Source organism: Mirounga leonina, unplaced genomic scaffold (assembly GCF_011800145.1).
Source record: "Mirounga leonina isolate KUSES-001 unplaced genomic scaffold, KU_Mleo_1.0 Mir_125, whole genome shotgun sequence".
Classification (NCBI taxonomy): Eukaryota; Metazoa; Chordata; class Mammalia; order Carnivora; family Phocidae; genus Mirounga; species Mirounga leonina.
In genome coordinates, this window is record NW_023270305.1 from 35,995,473 (window position 1) to 36,014,538 (window position 19,066).

A 19,066-nucleotide genomic window follows, 5' to 3' on the forward strand; every position below is an offset into this window, starting at 1 on the left:
AACACTCCAATGATTCCCTTTAATATAGAGGGACTCTAAAATCTTTACAAGATATAAACACAAACATCAGACACCTGCCTATCATTTTTATCTATGCCTCTCCACCTACTCCTACATATATTTAAATGTTCCAATTAGACTGACTTATTTAATGTCTTCAAAGGTGACATGGAAACATGCCATGTCATACCAACATGTTCATGATTAATTTATTCTTATACTTAAATATACCTCTTTTTCTTTGGCCCAGGTGAATTCCTCCTCAATCTCTGGTATCTCATTTAGAATTAACTGCTATTGTTAAACCTTCCTTAATTCACAAAGTTGTCAGTTCTCTATAATTTTATAGCATCCTAATTATGTATGTACTGTTATAGTACTTAGTACAATATATTAAAATTGTTTGACATTTCTGTATGTCAACTGTTTTACATTAGGAGTCACTTTTAGAAAGAGACCAGCTCTTCCTTCTTCTTTACATCTTAGGCCCTTATCATGCTTCTGGCACAGCTAATCTATCCAAGTGGGAGAAGGATGAGAAATGAAAGAATGGAATGTAGAAAAGAACTCCCTTGTCATTCACTATTGCAGGGACCAGATGAGCAGTACCATATTTCAATTACTAAGTCTCTTTCTGCCCATCATTTCATATTAGTTCAATAATTTTATTAAATAGTTTCATGAGTCATTAACCAAGTTAATAGTGGGCATTCTAGGTTTGATCACTAGGGACCTTTCAGAAACCTGAACACAGAAGCCTTCCAGGACTGCTTGAGTAGGAGCATCACCACTGAGCAAGGAGAAAGATTCACTATTGTATCCTTGACTAGTTCACCAGGGCCAAACTAGGATATCTGCATGCATATGGATCTCTCAATTGTGGTGGTGCAGTCAACCAACACACTCTTGCGAGTGTGTTCTTTGCACAAACTTCAATACCAAGGAAAGAGAAGAGAAAATGGACAAGGACCTTCTGCTTTAGAGAAAGAACCAGTCTAATAAGTGTTAATATAAAATAAAAAGTAAGAATGAAAATATTTGAAAAAATCTAGAAAGAGAATAAAATATCAAAAGTGGGATGGAATTGTGGCCAACTCCAGTGGAGGAATACATTATACTCCCCCACTGTCCCACCAATCACAAACAGTTATTACGCCTCCATTTTAACAGTTGGAGTTAGAGAATTAGACATTATCAGAATAACTGGAGACAGAAGGTATTATTTTGGGGAGCCTCTGAGGGAATAATATTCCCTTATAGCAAGAGAGTACTGTTTCATGTGCTTTCTATAGGTAATGCATTCTTTCCCCAAAATGGTTTCTATCAGAGACTCCTAAGGGATTTTATTCAAGTGGCCCCCAATTAGATGTTAAGTAAGAGGAGAAAAGAGTATATAGGAGAGTAGATCCAAACCACTGGGGGCACAAATTTGCCCAAAGGAAAGACTGATTGGCATTTAAAAGGCTCTGGGTGTACCTTGTCAGTTCAGCACATTCATGAAGTATAATCATTTAGTGAGGAAACCATCAGAGTCTGAAGCTCCAAGTCATACTCAGTGTAGAAGGAGGGTCCAATGCAAACTGAAGCTGACACTTTTGTAGCTTTGGCACCACTCAAAAATAATGAAGGACAAACCAAAGAAGCCAGCCATCGTTTTATACCAGTTCGGTAGTTTTAGTAAAGAATATCATGATCATTAATTATTAGAGGCGTTCTAGGTTCTCCCCATCTAAACAGGGATCTTTCAAAATTCTGAACTTAGAATCTTTTTTTGAGCTGCTTGCTAATCAAATGGATCTGTAAGTCTACCTCATGAATAATGGCTATTTCATTTCTGTAAGTATTTACAGAAGCATATACTCCCACTAGACATAGATGCTTTCCTTCAAGATACAAGAAAGGCCAGAATCTTGCTGAAGCACTTGGCTAGGATTTCCTGCATTATCCAGACCTTCCACTTCTGACCCTGATTTTGTATCCTCTCACTAATCTGATTATGACTTTAGTCACTTCTGGCAACATAGCTTCTTTCAGATTCTGAGATTAATGTCTGAATATCAGAACCTAAGTCAAATGGAATTTTCCCTAGAGAGGTAATTACTTGTTTCTTCTCTTTGACATGGCACACTGTTATCTTCGAATTATATACTAGCTTCATCTTGTTTCTCTGTACAGTTTCTCAGATCTGTCCTCTGCTCCAAATCCCTTCACCAATCACCTTGAGCCAGTCTTGGCCTTCCTTTCCCCACTATTTAGCTCCACTATTCTCATGACCCTCCTGGCCACATATTGCATAGCTCTATCTTGATTCAGTGGATCTTTTGTGTCCTGGAAGCCACTGTATAAGCAAATAGGTACACTGTGCCAGAAGTTAAATAAGTCACTATTAAGTCTATGTTGTGGGATCTGTCCACATGTCCTAATGTTCTATCCTAATTATACTAGTCATCACCCATATAGTCCATCCCATCTTGATGCATTTGCAAATATGTAGGTGTGATAGTCTCTGAGATGGGCCCCAATGATCCCTCTTCTCCTGGTATTTATGCCACTGTGTGATCCTCTCACTTTGAACATGAGCTGAGACTAGCGACTTGCTCCTAACCAGTAAAATATAGCAAGGAGGATGGGATGTCATTTCTGAGATTAGGTTACAAGAAGATGCTGACTTCTCATTTTGCTTGCCTTTTCTTGCTCTCTCACTTGCTCACTCTGATGATAGACAGTTCATCTATGGAAAAGTCTCTATGGCAAGTAACAGAGAGAGGCCTCTCTGGTCAACAGCCAGTAAGGAATTGAGGCCCTAAGTCCAACAACAAATGAGGAACTGAGGCTTTCCAACAACCACATGAGTGAGTTTAGAGATGGCTCTTTCACCAATTGTTCCTTAAGATGACTGCATCCTTATGAGAGATCTGGAGGCAATGGTACATGGCTAAACTGTACCCAGCCTCCTGGCCCATGGAAATTATGAGACAGTAAAATGTTTATAATGTTAATCCATTAAGCCTTGGGGTGATTTGTTACACAGCTAACTAATAAGTGTGCTATGCCAGAAGTAGAAATATCAGCAAAAATAGATAACAGGACATATTAAATTTATGTTCATTTGCAGCACCTATGCTTGGTCTAGGCTTCTGGATATTTATTGGGTCCAAGAAGATGCATACATGAACCTTGATATTCAATTTTTCACCAGTTAATCAATTTGAGCCTCAGTTTACTCAAGTGTAAAACAAGGATGATAGCTGCCCTTCAGGTTTTATATAAGGTTTAAAAATAATACACTCAACAAATTTTGTATACAGTTTTATATATAAACATAGGCAGTACTTATCCATTGGGAATAAAGTGACAAAACAAGTATGATCTTGCCGTCAAGGCACAAAAAAAGTGAATATATGCAAGATACCATCATACCTGGCACATAAGATGCACAGTAAATGGCTCTTATAGTTATCATCTTCACACTATGAGCCTCTGTATCTACTAATCCACACACCTTTTTCTTTGTTTATAAGCAGGCAGAATCATCCAGTCTCCTTTGGACAGACATGCAACTACATAACTCATCACCAAAAAGTGGCTTTGTGAGAGCAAAATAAACTGAGAATACTCAAATCAGTGCTAAAATCTCTAATTGGGAAGTTTGTACCACTTGTCTTGAAAACTTAGTTTCCCCACTTCTATGCCCTTCTCTCTCCTTGGCAGGACCCCATCACCTTTCTGATGGTTTTACATTCTTAATAGTGAATTTCCTGGGCGCCTGGGTGGCTCAGTTGGTTAAGCGACTGCCTTCGGCTCAGGTCATGATCCTGGAGTCCCAGGATCGAGTCCCGCATCGGGCTCCCTGCTCGGCGGGGAGTCTGCTTCTCCCTCTGATCCTCCTCCCTCTCATGCTCTCTGTCTCTCATTCTCTCTGTCTCAAATAAATAAATAAAATCTTTAAAAAAAAATAGTGAATTTCCTTTGAAATCTGCCCTCAGGGCAAGATTTGATATACTCACTCCTAGAATTTTCCATTTTATCCAAGAAGGCCAGTGTTAAACATTGTATCCATTATGTCCTCATCAGATCTATGAGGAAAGGGAGTCTTTAAATAAGTTATGAGACTTAATCAAAAAGCTCGTAACTGGAAAAAAATCAAAACCAGCTTCCCTACCTCATTTTTCCCCCCAAAAACCTCCAACTTAATCTAATATTCTTGTGAAAGTATTCTCCTTCTATCTCAAACTTATGCCACTATTTTATTTAGTTGATTAACTGAATTTAAATTTTGAGCGAAGTATCCTTCAATGCCTTTAGAAATGCTGTAGAGGGGGTAGTAGCAATAATATTTAAATACTCCCTAAATTTAAATCTTACCTTGTCCAGACCAGTGATACACTTACTAGCTTTCACCATGCTTTATCTTGATAACTCATAATCAAGTTAGAAGATGTTGAGCACTGGAAACTAGGGGCAAAGACAAAAGAAGCCCAGTTTAATCTGCTCCTTATTCCCTGGTGACTATTTGTCAGCTGTTCCTACTCTCCAGCAACCATCAGCATCATCCTAGCTAGTCCTAATTCTTCCATTCCATGTGTATTCTTTTTTTCCCCCTCTATTCTGTGTGTATTCCTGGACTTTCTTTCGTCAGAGTCAGTCATCTGTTCCCTCTGTGGGAGTTTCTAAAGGCTGCCATTTTCATAAATTCATGTTTGGAAAATTATAATGTACATTTCAAACATCAAAATCAAATTCAAGTTCCAGAAGGCCATACATAACCCATGAGCTGAATTGTTTGATGAAAGATGAAAAAGGACTGCCTAGAAGAAGGAGGGAAAAAAAAAAACCCTCTAAAATTCATTCATGATAACTACCCTAAGAGAATCAGGGAGCATCCATCTGCTCTTGTCTAGACAAGAGCTTTCTTTCCCTAGGGAAAGAAAATGCTTGCTTGGAAAGTTCTTATATTTTAAAATAAGCATTTCAAAAATAATTACAAATGGTTTATAAGTTAAAAGGAAAGGATGGCACATTTAATTCTGAAACTTAAGGAATGAATAAAGAATTGAGCACGATGCTTTATTGAGCTTATAGTGTTTGTGGAAACCAAACTTGATAACTACAGTTAAATTTGGCATCAGTGAGATTTAAAGGATTAAGATGTTATAATTGCTAAGATTCTGACCTTGATCATTAGGCATGTAAGTTTTAAAAAGGGCACAACCCCCAAATAAGATATTATACAGTGTTAATTATATTTTTCATTTATGTTTAAAAAAAAAAAAAACATTTTACAGCTTCAACTCTTATCAGCCTGGAGGAAATGAAGAGGTGGTCTCAGTTCTCAAGGGGTTAAAATTTAATTCGGAAGCAATACACACCTACATTTATCTAGATAGAAAGGCAGACAGAGGGCAGATAGTTACATTAAGAGACAAATGGGGAAACAGAGTTTGCAACCAGGGCAGTAAGTGGTAGGTGCCTAAAAAGTGACACAGATAATATGAGTAATGAGAGCACAGAGAGATGGGATTGGCTGGTGTGGTTAGAGAGAGAGGAATTCACTGAGAAGGAAGAATCCAGCTAGTGCTAGAGACTAGGTAAAATACAGAAAGACAAACCAGGTGGGAAGATTATTTCAGAGTCACTTTGACAAGAATAAACAGAACTTTGGTTCTTATGTCCTTTTGTATTTCAGGTCGTCCAGCCACAAGCAAAGCTTCCCATTTTTCCAAATCAAACTATTTCTGGGATATTCCAGTGATATATCACATGTGCTCCCAAACAAGTGACTGTCAGCATATTCCTCTTCTGTAGGATTCAAACAACTATTATTGATGCGGCAGAGAATCTGGGTAAAGGGAACTTACTACTGCCTCAGTTGTGCACAATAAATATATCCTGGCCACCAAGTCCTATGGACACCAACACTAGCCCTGCTGGACAAAATACGCAGGCCCTTCTGCCACCCCACTGCTCCCACCATGGATGCCCCTAATGCTCTTCAAGTGACAAAGAAGTACCACGCTGTTTGCAGTCTCTAGGATTCTACATCCATAATGTGAATCATACAGAATTAAATGAATAGCCTTCCTCTTGGTTTTACTCTGACAAACAAGCACTAGAAAAGTGCTATTTGTTCCAGTATGTTTCTCCTAACTTATGGCACATGAATGTGTAATCGTTGGCCTTTCTATATCCACCCTATCCCATTTCCACTTCCACATCAGAGGTTTATCACCAGCCTAAAATTGTATCTCTTACTTTCTCAAATTGTATCCTCTCCTATGGCTCTTCAGCCCCTCATGCTAAGAGTGCTGGACACGTCTGAATTCTAGCAGAACACAGTACTTATGAACAAGCCAATGTGGGGTAGAGATTTTCATGTTTCTGTTTAGCCAGGGTTTTCTGAGCTAAAATCACTGGTAACCTGGTTTAAAGCATGACTCGGTAGCAGTCCTAAAATAGTGAAGGAACCAGGAGAGATTTACGCGTTTATCTCCCCAGAAATGTGTGTTTACATTTCAAAGGGGAATAAAACCAGGCAACATTCATTTATATCTCAAAGGCTTATAACAAGTAGGAGACCCTTCCTAGAGGGAGTTTATTAACATTAAAGAGCAAAGGCTTCTCTTCTCCTCTCGGGAGGGGAAAAAGGCTGTGGAACACCAATTCCTAGATGAGCTCCCAGATGCATAATTTCGTGGTTCCTCTCCTGTCGCATGGACCTCCTTTGTGGGCATGGAATTCACCTGCCCTCATCACACTGCCTTAAGAGGGACAATGAGGCATGGGAAACTGGCATGGTGAGTAGTAAGTTTGTCCTCTCAGCCAGAAGCTTTGCATTTTCTTTCAGGATAAAGTAAACATAGATAATAAAACACATCAGCCAGATCCCTAAAATATCTAAAGTACGGAGGTTTCAATCATACAGAAAAGGCACTAAGACAAACTACACATTGCCTATTGAAGGACTACTAAGTAGATGAGATTTCCTTCTCATTCTTCCTCTACTTCTGATTTCCCACCACCATGGATACCACAACCACCAAATAAGTAAGATATTTCCTGAATATCCTAATCATTTTGACCTTTCAGAGAGAAATAAGATACTTTATACCAATAGTCAGGGTTATATTAAAATGCATTTAAAATATATTAGGATGTCTAGGGTGAACAATCTTGGTCATTATAGCTTCTGTTGAAATTCATTACTTTCATAATCTAATTTCAAAGTCAGTCATGGAGAAGTGCCTTAGACTGTAATGGCCTTTCCTACCCATAATATCTAATATTTTATCTTCCCAAGAAGCTGTCCCTACTACCTCCTTCTGATGTTGATCTTACCTCTGTCTACACCCTCCACAACCCAATCACTGGGATAGGCAGGTCACCCAGACCTATCCAATCATAAAACCTAATCCCACTAAATACAGTAATCAGTCCAAGTAGAGTAAGCGTACCCTGAAAATGGCCAAACAGATTGCTCTCTTTTGCTATATACAAAGTAGGGGGTGGTGGTGGAGGAAGTTTCTCTTCGTTGTAGAATCTTAAGCTGAAAGCCAGTGGCTGCTACTGGGCTTATTCTCCACTGAAAATTAATGAAATGTAATGTCCTAACTCTTTATATTCATTTTATCAATGCATGTATATTAAGTGCTAATTGTGTGGTAACACTGCTCTAGATCCTAGGTAGTTATAGAAACACTTGCCTCCAGGAACGGACAACCTAGTTGTGGACCACTGAGGCAGACAACGAAGATGACACACTAAACATCAAAAGACTGATAATGTTCCCTGTTGTCTTCAACTGAGAATGAGCCATGTCTTAAAGTATAAGGTCAATACACAGAGGGGGAGGAAGAAATGGAGAACATCATAGTTTTGATTTGCATTTCCCTGATGCTGAGTGATGTTGAGCACTTTTTCATGTGTCTGTTGGCCATGTGGTTGTCGTCTTTGCAGAAATGTCTGTTCATGTCTCCTGCCTATTTCTTGATTGGATTATTTGTTCATTGGGTGTTGAGTTTGATAAAAGTTCTTCATAGATTTTGCATACTAGCCCTTTATCTGATATGTCATTTGCAAATATCTTCTCCCCTTTTGTCGATTGTCTTTTGGTTTTGCTGACTGTTTATTTTGCTGTGCAAAAGCTTTTTATCTTGATGAAGTCCCAATAGTTCATTTTGCCCTTGCCTTGGGAGATGTGTCTAGCAAGAAGTTGTTGCAGCCGAGGTCAAAGAGGTTGCTGCCTGTGTTATCCTCTAGGATTTTGATGGATTCCTTTCTCACATTTAGGTCTTTCATCCATTTTGAGTCTATTTTTGTGTGTGATGTAAGGAAATGGTCCAGTTTCATTCTTCTGCATGTGGCTGTCCAATTTTCCCAACACCATTTGTTGAAGAGACTGTCTTTTTTCCATTGGACATTCTTTCCTGCTTTGTCAAAGATTAGTTGACCATAGAGTTGAGGGTCCATTTCTGGGCTCTCTATTCTGTTCCGTTGATCTATGTGTCTGTTTTTGTGCCAGTACCATACTGTCTTGATAATGACAGCTTTGTAATAGAGCTTGAAGTCCAGAATTGTGATGTCGCCAGCTTTCGTTTTCTTTCTCAACATTCCTTTGGCTATTCGGGGTCTTTTCTGGTTCCATACAAATTTTAGATTATTTGTTCCAGTTCTGTGAAAAAAAGTTGATGGTATTTTGATAGGGATTGCACTGAATGTGTAGATTGCTCTAGGTAGCATAGACATTTTAACAATATTTGTTCTTCCAATCCATGAGCATGGAACGTTTTTCTATTTCTTTATGTCTTCCTCAATTTCTTTCATGAGTATTTTATAGTTTTCTGAGTACAGATCCTTTGCCTCTTTGTTTAGATTTATTCCTGGGTATCTTATGGTTTGGGGTGCAATGTAAAACAGTATGGAAGTTCCTCAAAAAGTTGAAAAGAGAGCTACCCTATGACCCAGCAATTGCACTACTGGGCATTTACCCCAAAGATACAAATGTAGTGATCTGAAGGGGCACCTGCACCACAAACTTTATAGCAGCAATGTCCACAATAGCCAAACTATGGAAAGAACACAGATGTCCATCGACAGATGAATGGATAAAGAAGATGTGATTGATATATATATATATATATATATATATATATATATATGTATATATATGTATATATACACATACACACACACGCAATGGAATATTACACAGCCATCAAAAAAAAATCTTGCCATTTGTAACAACGTGGATGGAACTAGAGGGTACTATGTTAAGTGAAATAAGTCAATCAGAGAAAGACTATCATATGATCTCACTGATATGTGGAATTTAAGAAACAAGGCAGAGGATCATAGGGGAAGAGAGGAAAAAATGAAACAAGATGAAACCAGAGAGGGAGACAAACCATAAGACTCTTAATCTTAGGAAATAAACTGAGGGTTGTTAGAGGGGAGGGGGTGGGGGCATGGGGTGGCTGGGTGATGGACACTGGGGATGGTATGTGTTGTGGTGAGTATTGTGTAAGACTGATGAATTGCAGACCTATACCCCTGAAACAAATAATACATTATATGTTAATTAAAAAAAAAAAAAAGAAATGGGACAGGAAGGACACAGGAAGGACAGTGGAGGCAGCATGGATGTGTTTTGCCTGGAAAATAATAACCACGCCTGTCTGGATAAAGCAGAGTGTTCAAACAGAGGATTCATGGGCAACAACTGTCCATGTTAGGTGCAGTCACCAGAAAGCCAGGAAACAGTGATACATTTATTCCAAAATCAATGATATTGACCAACCTCAGACAACAAAACATCAGGCCACATAGGAGAAGCTGTGGCCCAGAGGCATTGACTAGTTTAAAGTTATAGTTAGTTGCCAGAAGTCAAAGAATGAAGTTCTTCTGATTCCTAATCTGGATTTGTTCAACTACATTGTACTGACACAGCTTTACCGCTCATTACTATTTCCAATTTTGATACTTTGTTTGCTGATCCTCTTACATTTTCTAGGCAAAATATATAGAAATGGTATAAAAAGTTCCCCTTTGTTCTTATGAAAACTTTACAAAAGCATAGGAGTAAAAATTATACCATCTCTACTTAGTGAAGGAAGTAATCTAAGAAGGCAATATACTATATGATTCCAACTACATGACATTCTGGAAATGACAATACTGTGGAAGCAGTAAAAAGATCAGTGGAACCAGGGGTGAGGGGTGGGGGGGGAGGGATAAATAGGTGAAGTACAGGTAACTTTTAGGGCAGTGAAAATATGCTGTATGATACCGTAATGATGGATACAGGTCATTATACATTAGTCTAAGCCCACAAAAAGTATAACATGAGTGAACATTACTGTAAGCTATGGACGTTGGGCCATTATGATGGGTCAGTGCGGCCTCTTTAATTGTAACAAATGTACTACTCTGAAGGGCATTTTGATCACAGGGGAGCCTATGCATGTGTGGGGTCAAGGGGTACATGGGAAATCTCTGTACTTTGCCCTCAGTTTTGCTATGAACATTAAACTGCTCTAAAAAATAGTCTTAATTAAAAAAAAAGAGAGAGAGAAAGAAAGCAAGCAAGCAAGAAAGAAAAACTATACCATCTGTTTGGACATGTTCTCCAAAATACTGGAATTTTAATCTCCACATATGGAGTACCCACTAACATGGAGTTCTCATTTAAAATACTTTTTTTTTTCCTATTTCCTTTTTTTCACCTCTTTTTATCTGTGCCCTCTGAAGAGGGAACTGCCAGCAGAATCTCAAAGATCTCTCAACCCAACCACATTCACATTGCCACAAACTTGTATCAGATATCAAATTTATAAAAATGACATTTCAATATCATCCATTTGGTGAAGATGAGCTACTCTTTATACATCTAAATATGCTATGACTGAATGTACTTCCACCCCCCTCAATCTCCTGGAGCAATCTGACTTTGTAAATGAGATCTCTGAAGATGGGTCTAGTCAACTGTGCATGCTGTTGGCAATTTGTTATAATTCAGGTTTTACTGAAAAGCCCATCAAATATACTATGTAAGTATTTAATGGGTCTGATGTAGATCAGGTTTGTGTTTTCATCACCCTAGATAGTTTGATAAAAAAAAAAGAGGTAAATTTTTATATAATGTTGCCCTAGGATTTTAGCATACTAATAATCCACAAAATTATTTTCACAAATTTAATTCAGCATTCATAAAAACACAAAAAGCACTCTTCAACAAAACACTGTCTTTACTGAGAAAGTAATTCATGGAGAATCAACTACAGACTGTTATGTCACTCTTTGGATCCCTTTCAATTTCTAGCCACTCAGAGAAGGCAGCCAGGTGGTAAAATGGGAGTCCTTCTGCAGAGGCTGTCCCTGGCAACATTTCCATGTCTAAATGGGGGCTGGCCTATGTTTGCAAACCCCTTCAGCAGCAAAGTCTGGTCTAGTCAAGACTTGGAATGTTCAGCCCTTTTTTAGATTCTTCTCTGTAATATATATGTAATTCTTCTCTTACCCCACCCCCTTCACTTCTTTTATCTTATGGTCATGGTACATAAGATCCATTTTGCCTTGTTTAAACTTGTCGCTATTTGGGGATATTTCTTCCCCTTAGAGCAGCTATTCTGAATGGAGGTTATTTTGCCCACCCTTCAAGGATATCTGGCAATATCTAAAGATACTTTTATGGTCTTTTATGACTTTTATGGTCACAACTTGGAACGGGGAAGAAAAGAGGTCCTCTAAGCATCTAGTGGGTAGAGGCCAGCAGCGCTAGGTATCCTATAATGCACAGGACAGCTCCCCTCCCTCAAGAAATAATTACCTCAACTAAAAAGTCAGTGGTACAGAGATTGAGAACTTCTGCCTTAAGGTCTGGGATATAACAATTCAGACATAAAACTGGGTAGAATCTGGTAGGTGGTGGCAGGCAGAAGAAAACATGATATTTTGTCTTCCGTATTCTGGACTCCTCTTCTTTTTCTTCATCCTTCCTTTTGGTACCTTCTCCCCCCTTGCCCACTACCCCTGTGTTCTATCCCCAAAATAAAATGTACTCTCAGGACAAAGTTTAATAAGCTCATATAAAAAAAAGTGAACAATGTGGCTCTCATTAAAAAAAAAAAAATCAAACAAAGCATTAGCCCAAAGGTAGAAATCTGGGTATTAATGATATGCATAGCAGTTTTTATATTGAGGACATAGGTCTCCAGAGCACAGCCAGACAGTGACAAAAAGACTAACTGAACAAAACTGCACAACCACAATCGCAGAACTGCTCCCTCCAACTCCAAGTGTCTAGTACAGTCCTAACAATTCTCATTAGCATGGGTGAGTTAACAGCTCAAGCTTTTGCTTTCATTTCTTTGACAACCTCTCTAGTTACTCCTAAGAAGCAGTATTGTTTCGGTTTAGGAGAGAGAAAACTGAAGAAAGAAGCAAAAGAATGTATATCCATTGTATATTCTAGTTCTGAGCCCAACAACATCTACTTTTCCTTGACACGTATTCCTGTATGTTCAATTACAGTTGTGTAGAAACTATTTCAATCTCTTCTACCTGATTATTTTCCTAGTTATCATCAATAGTTCTTGAAAAATTTAAAGAGCCTTGTCCATCTTCCCTGTTCAATTAAGAACTGTATGTGAACATCAGAATCTCAAAGGTATCTTTAGTTAAGTCCCCAGAGTATTCAATCACTGCAAGGAAGGGTTGAAATGAGAGTTTTAAAAGCTCTACAGTGAACAACTAAGAGAAAAATCTTGATGAGCAACAACAATCCTGGATGGATTGCTCTGTTTCATATTTCATTGATTTTGTTGTTTAAGAAAGAAAGAAAGAAAATCAACCAGAAAATTATTTACATTTCAAGAGTTTGAGTGAAATTAGGTAAAAATAGTTCAACCAACTAAGCACGTTGCCCTTGCCTTTAAGCAGATTTTGACCTAATGGGCACTGTACCTTCTGTTCATTAAAGCAGCCCAAAATACAATGAGAAAACAACTCCAGAATGTCTCTTAAACAATGCCTGGGTTCTTGGTGTGCACAAAGTCACATGTAAATTGGCAATATGCTCTGTGTCTTTCAACTATTACAATGAGCATTCCACCCAGTCATGAGCAGGCATGCGTTGAAAGTCCTGTCTTCATACCTTCCACCCTTCTCTGCTACTCTTTCCCCAGTGTCAGACCCAAGGGAGTGGTCAATACCCCATGTAAAGCTGAGACTTTGTAACAGATTACAGCTAAAGGGCCAGAAACTGAGAGCCACAGAAATGTGAGGAGGTCCTCTAAGAAAAAAAAAGAAGTCCTTATACTGGAGAGTAAAATGCCGGTTTCTAATTCTTCCAAGTGAGGGAAGAAACTGTAGCACTTGCTTTGTGCTGCTTTACTGAATGCAAAAGACAAGCCTATTTGAAAGAAAAGAGTGCTAAATTTCAACTAATTAAAATGTAGATATATCTTATTATCATTACTGGTATTATTTCTAATTCTAAGTCTGTGATGATTCTCAAGAGCAACAATCCTTAGATGTGCTCTTTATGATGTGATGTTACCCTATTCCCTTTCTGCTTATATTTCAAAGAGAACAACCAAGGTCCATGTTTATTGCTGTTTTTCCTTGCTATTTCAGACTAACAAACATCTACAGAAGTCTTTGTAAATAACCTTTTCCCTGTAGAAGGAAACCTATTTCAACTAACATGTTGTTTCATGTAGAACTTGGAACACTGCTTTATGTGACCTTTTAGAAACACATTTGTTTTTTTAAATCCTAATAGGTTCCACAGTCCATCTACAGACCAGGAAAGGCCCACATTGAAGTTTGAGAGGTCCTTGTGTGCCTACATAGGACTCAGTTCATTTCCTATCCACAACCCCATCCAAAGTAAACTTAAATTCTCTTTTTCTATCCCTTTGTGTTCTTTCCTTCCCTGAACTTTCTAACCACTGTTTCCCACCCAATACACACACACACACACACACACAGTATTAGGGACATGAGAAAGGGTCTGAAGCCCAGTGACACTAGTCAAGAGTAAAAACTACTAAAAACAGGTCAGTCTTCGACACAACTTTTCAAAGGGATGGGCTGTTCTGCTAACTCAGTGAAAGTAAGCCTTTTTTTTCTCCACCCCAATGCACCAGAGAGCTATGACAGGCTCCGATGTGTAACCCAGTCTTAGCACAGCAGTGATCCCCTAGTGGACAGCACATGCTCTGGAAGAGGGCATGGAAGGCTTTCCTAGAGGAGCAAGGCAACCACCCCCTTTCTGTGAGCATTTCATATCCAGATACTACCTACAGCCTTTATGCTTTCTCCTTCCTCGAGGTCCTATCTTCTCAAGAAATAGATGGAGAAATGGTTTCTAGTTCAAGATTCCAAGTCCCCATCACATCTCCACTGTTTTCTACACTTGTGACCTTTTTCCAGTCTCTTGAGTCATTTAAACCTCCACTTTCACATGCATAGTTGCAGATAATAAAAATCTGCCTACTTCATAAGGCCCTTGTGAGAATCAAGGGAGATTATAGGGGAAAACTATAAAGTAATATGTACATGCAAAGCAATAAAGTTGTTATTCTGCTAAAGTTATTCAAATTCAAACTCAAGAAATCAAGAGTATCTCTGTTATGATCAGGTGTAATTTAGAAGCACAGAGGCCTATAAAAGACAATGAAAAAGATTAATCCAAATATGGAAATTAATCATGGCATTGACATTTTGGTTGAATCTAATATCCATGTTTACCTGTCTCAGAGAGCAATTTTGTAGCTTCCAGAACCTTCTCAGTATAAACACCAGCTTCATAATTCTCCATCTCAGCATTAATGATGTGTATCACTCGAGCTGCCCGGCCCCTGATGGCCCCTGCGGTCCGGTCCAGGGTGTCCACGTCCCCTTCTTGCAGGGCTATCACACACTTGTTCACATCCTCCAAGATGTGATTCTCTGCAGAGGAAACACATACATATTTATATGATTTTATACCACTCACACACTTAATAAGCAACCTAAGAGAGATTCATCAACTTCATGAGCCATCACCTTGCACATCTCAATACATACAATACTGAAATAACATTTAAAGAATGTATTTTATAATTATAGTAGCAGTTCTCAAACTTGAGCACCAGCCAGAGGGCTCATAGCATCATACAGAATGCCAAGGTATCACTCCTACTAGAGTTTCTGACTCAGTAGGTCTGGGGTGGGCCCAAGAAATTACATCTCTACCTGGTTCCCAGGTGATGTTAATGCCGTGGGTTTGGGGACCATACTTTCAACACCATACTTTGAGCATCCCTTTAATATTTGAGATTTATTGCATTTTAAGAGTGAATGTGGCAGGAGTGTCTGGGTGGCTCAGTCAGTTAAGCATCTGACTCTTGGTTTCAGCTCAGGTCGTGATCGTTCTGGGATCCAGCCCTGCTTCAGGCTCCCTGCTCAGCAGGGAGTCTGCTTGTCCCTCTCCCTCTGTTCCTACCCTCCCCCCACACACACACAACCACACTCTCACTCTTTCTCTCTTAAATAAGTAAATCAATCTTAAAAAAATAAAATAAAAAGTGGTTGTGGCAGTGAACATGAAGCCAACCTGATCAGGCAGAAACATTTCCAAACATGACCAGAATCAAGCTCGGGGTGCATGCTCGTTTGATCATGTTTTTATTAAGGAGACATTTAAGGGAAACTCTAAAATGACCAATACCACCTAATCATTTTTTTAATGTCATGTCATGCACAAGGTACATACAACAGGAAAACAGACCAGATGAAGGGGATGACAGTGTTTTCCACAGTTAAAATATAATCCAGTCTTGTGGTTGGCTCCCTCAGATTAGAGTCAAGGTCAGTGATCACTCTCCCTCATTGCCCAAAGTAGAATCCAGGCAGGCAGGTTGCGAGTTTCACTCTCTAGTGGCAGAGTGAATACATGCAATTTGGTCCCTTATGGTTTTGCACATATGCAATTTTGTATTTCTTATGCCCAAAGTGAGATCTGTAATTATGTCCCTTGAACACTCTTTAGAAACAGAATTTTAAGGAATGTTGAAAAAGTTTAGTGCTCTGTGGAAAGAAAAGAACTTAAGCTGAAAATACACACACACACTATAAATAAAGAGAACAGTGAGAAATAATCTTAAATAATCTGGTAACTTTTAAAAAATCATAACTGCCAAATTCAATAAATAGTTAATAAAGGATTAAAATAAATTATTACCTCCTTGAGAATTTTCTCGGGCTAGCTCTGAATTAAAAATTCCTAAATAGGGAAAGAGGGAAAGGTACTGAGCCACCACCAGTCTCCACCACAGATCTCTCCTGCTTTCATTTAAACCAGTCACTCAGAACGAATATCTGTTCTTTTAGGCCCCTAGGCAGAAACTTGCAAAGTATAACTTACTTTTCATAATGGAACCTCTGTTTTGACCTCATACAATAGAATTTCCTCATTCAAACCATTATGAATTTCTGATTTCTACATTCTCTAGTTCTTTAATTTCAAATCAAAATTAAAATAGAAAAAAAGGCATTTTAATTTTAATATTCAGATTTAAACTCACAAAAAGTACTTCCTGAATGCTGACATTTTCCTGAGTAAAACAGAAACAAATGTGAAAATACAGACTTTAAGAAGTTTTCAGTTTGGGGGCGCCTGGATGGCTCAGTCATTAAGCGTCTGCCTTCGGCTCAGGTCATGATCCCAGGGTCCTGGGATCGAGCCCCACATCGAGCTCCCTGCTCCGTGGGAAGCCTGCTTCTCCCTCTCCTGCTCCCCCTGCTTGTGTTCCCTCTCTCACTGTGTCTCTCTCTGTCAAATAAATAAAATTTTTTTTTTAAAAAAAAAGGAGTTTTCAGTTTGGTTAAGAAACTTCTGAAAACCACCTCTTTCTGAGATCCTGGTTTGTGTTATGCAAACTCACTTAAAAGGACAGCTGAGAAAAAGGTTTACTCAAACTTGGTACAGGGTTTCAAATACAAAAGTTTGATTTTGAAAGGCCTCTCTTACTGCCCAGCTTACCACCCTGCTGGATCTTGCCAGACTATTCAAATGTGCCCTTGTCCCCAAAAGTAACCAACTGGGAGGGGCTGCATGTCAAAACCCTGCATCCATCTTCTATTTTCTTTGACTAAAACAATAGAAGAACAGCAACACTACTGCTTTTCCATGCATAGTTTATAGATTGAATTTTAGATTCCATCTCTATTCTGAAAGCAGAACAGAGATGGAATGTGTTAATTATATTAGATCCTAATAATCTCTCTGGAGTTGATTTAAAAAAAAATAATTCTAAGAAGCCCACTCATAACCTAATATCTTAAAATGAAATGATAATTTTTTTCTTTAAAACCTATTTCCCAAACTAGAAATGTGCAACTAATTTAATTAGGACACCAGAAAAAAATATGCTTTAATAGATCTAAATGATACGTATTTGAAGGAGGCTAGCAGAAGCTGGAAATCCAGGATATCAAAAGCATTGCTTTTAATTAGTCAAATCATCAACTAATTTGTTCAGTGGTTAGTTTAGTTAATCATGCTGTGTGAATAAAGTGTAAATTTTACAATTTATTGACTAATTTTTCTTAATCAGCTTTTTTTTTTTTTTTTGAAATGTTAAGATAGTTTACTCAACATTTCCCAGCATTTTCCATTTAGGGGTACCCCTTTTATGGGAAAATGAATCACAATTCCCTCCTGATAGTAGTTATATCGGCGGATGGTATATATGTAAAAGCTAGAATTTGGAATGTTTTGAAACAGATTTGCATTTTTTTTTAAGATTTTATTTATTTATTTGACAGAGAGAGACACAGTGAGAGAGAGAACACAAGCAGAGGGAGTGGGAGAGGGAGAAGCAGGCTTCCCGCTGAGCAGGGAGCCCGACACGGGACTCGATCCCAGGACCCCGGGATCACGACCTGAGCTGAAGGCAGCCGCTTAACTGACTGAGCCACCCAGGTGCACCAGATTTGCATTTTCTTAAGCTCAGTATGGACAATGTATATGCGAAAGAATAGGACCTGTTCATATAGGCATGTTAATTGATCAAAAGATCCTACACAGTGTATATATGGAGTCCCGACCCCTTGTAATAACTTCTCCCCTCCTCTCCTTCTCCCTCCACCCTCAGGTGTAGGGCCCACAAGTCTGGAAGCACACCAGTCTAGGATCTATCAAGAGATACAGTGAATTATTTGAAGGCGGACTCCGTCCTTCATTCATATTTGCATTCCTGACAGTGCCTTATACACAGCAGGTAATCAAAGAAAAAGCACTGACTAAACATGTCTATTGAAAGGAAACCATTATGTATTTTTATCCTAAGGTATTTTCAAGAGAAAGAACTCAAGAAGTCAAAACAGGAATGCTCTCCCAACTAGAAAAGAATACAGTAGAAAAAGTAATAATAAAAAGCATGGGTATTCCAGAGAGGGCTCCATGGCGGGGAAAAACTGCTCAGGTTCTTTGGACGTTACACTTGGATAGGAAGCGTGGTTTTTAAATATATCATAAAATACTTGACTGCAATATATTTTGCAATAAACTTGCTTGAATTTTTGCAGCCTTACTATTTCAGAAAAGATGTAATTTTGTTATAAAAAATCACTGATGACCAAAGTACTTATTATAAACATCAAAGGTACAGATTCTAAATCCAAAACCAAAGTTCACTGTTTCCTTTTAAAAACTCACACAAACTCAAGACCCTGGAGCCAAAAGAAAAATAAGAACAGGCAAACAACAAAACGCTTGGACATTATGGGATGGAGTTAATCTCTTCTTCAGATCTTAGATGCCTGCTATTATGTGAGCCAAACCCAAGAATTAAACTGTCACATGGTTAATGCCAAGACACTCATTTTAAACCACTATTAAAAATTATAGTTTTTACCCAGTGGGAAAAACGTAAGTGTTCTAACACAGCCATTTCACTTTTTTACAAGCCCAGGCCACTTCTGAAAATTGGTTTTGCTCCTGTAATGTTAATAGCTAGCATCATTGCTCCTCAAACTTGTTGCATTTCTTATGGACAAATTAAACTCTCAGGTACACAGATTC

General features: G+C 38.5%; 1 protein-coding gene across 6 annotated transcripts in view; it reads right to left on the reverse strand.

Annotated features, from left to right (window-relative positions):
• The window catches only part of CTNNA2 (catenin alpha 2), a 957,367-nt gene that overhangs the window by 94,587 nt on the left and 843,714 nt on the right, over positions 1-19,066 (reverse strand). For all 6 annotated transcript variants that reach the window (XM_035001191.1, XM_035001192.1, XM_035001190.1 and 3 more), the window contains one exon: positions 14,749-14,949. In XM_035001191.1, the coding sequence (XP_034857082.1) occupies positions 14,749-14,949 (201 nt within the window). The remainder of the gene's footprint in view (positions 1-14,748; positions 14,950-19,066) is intronic.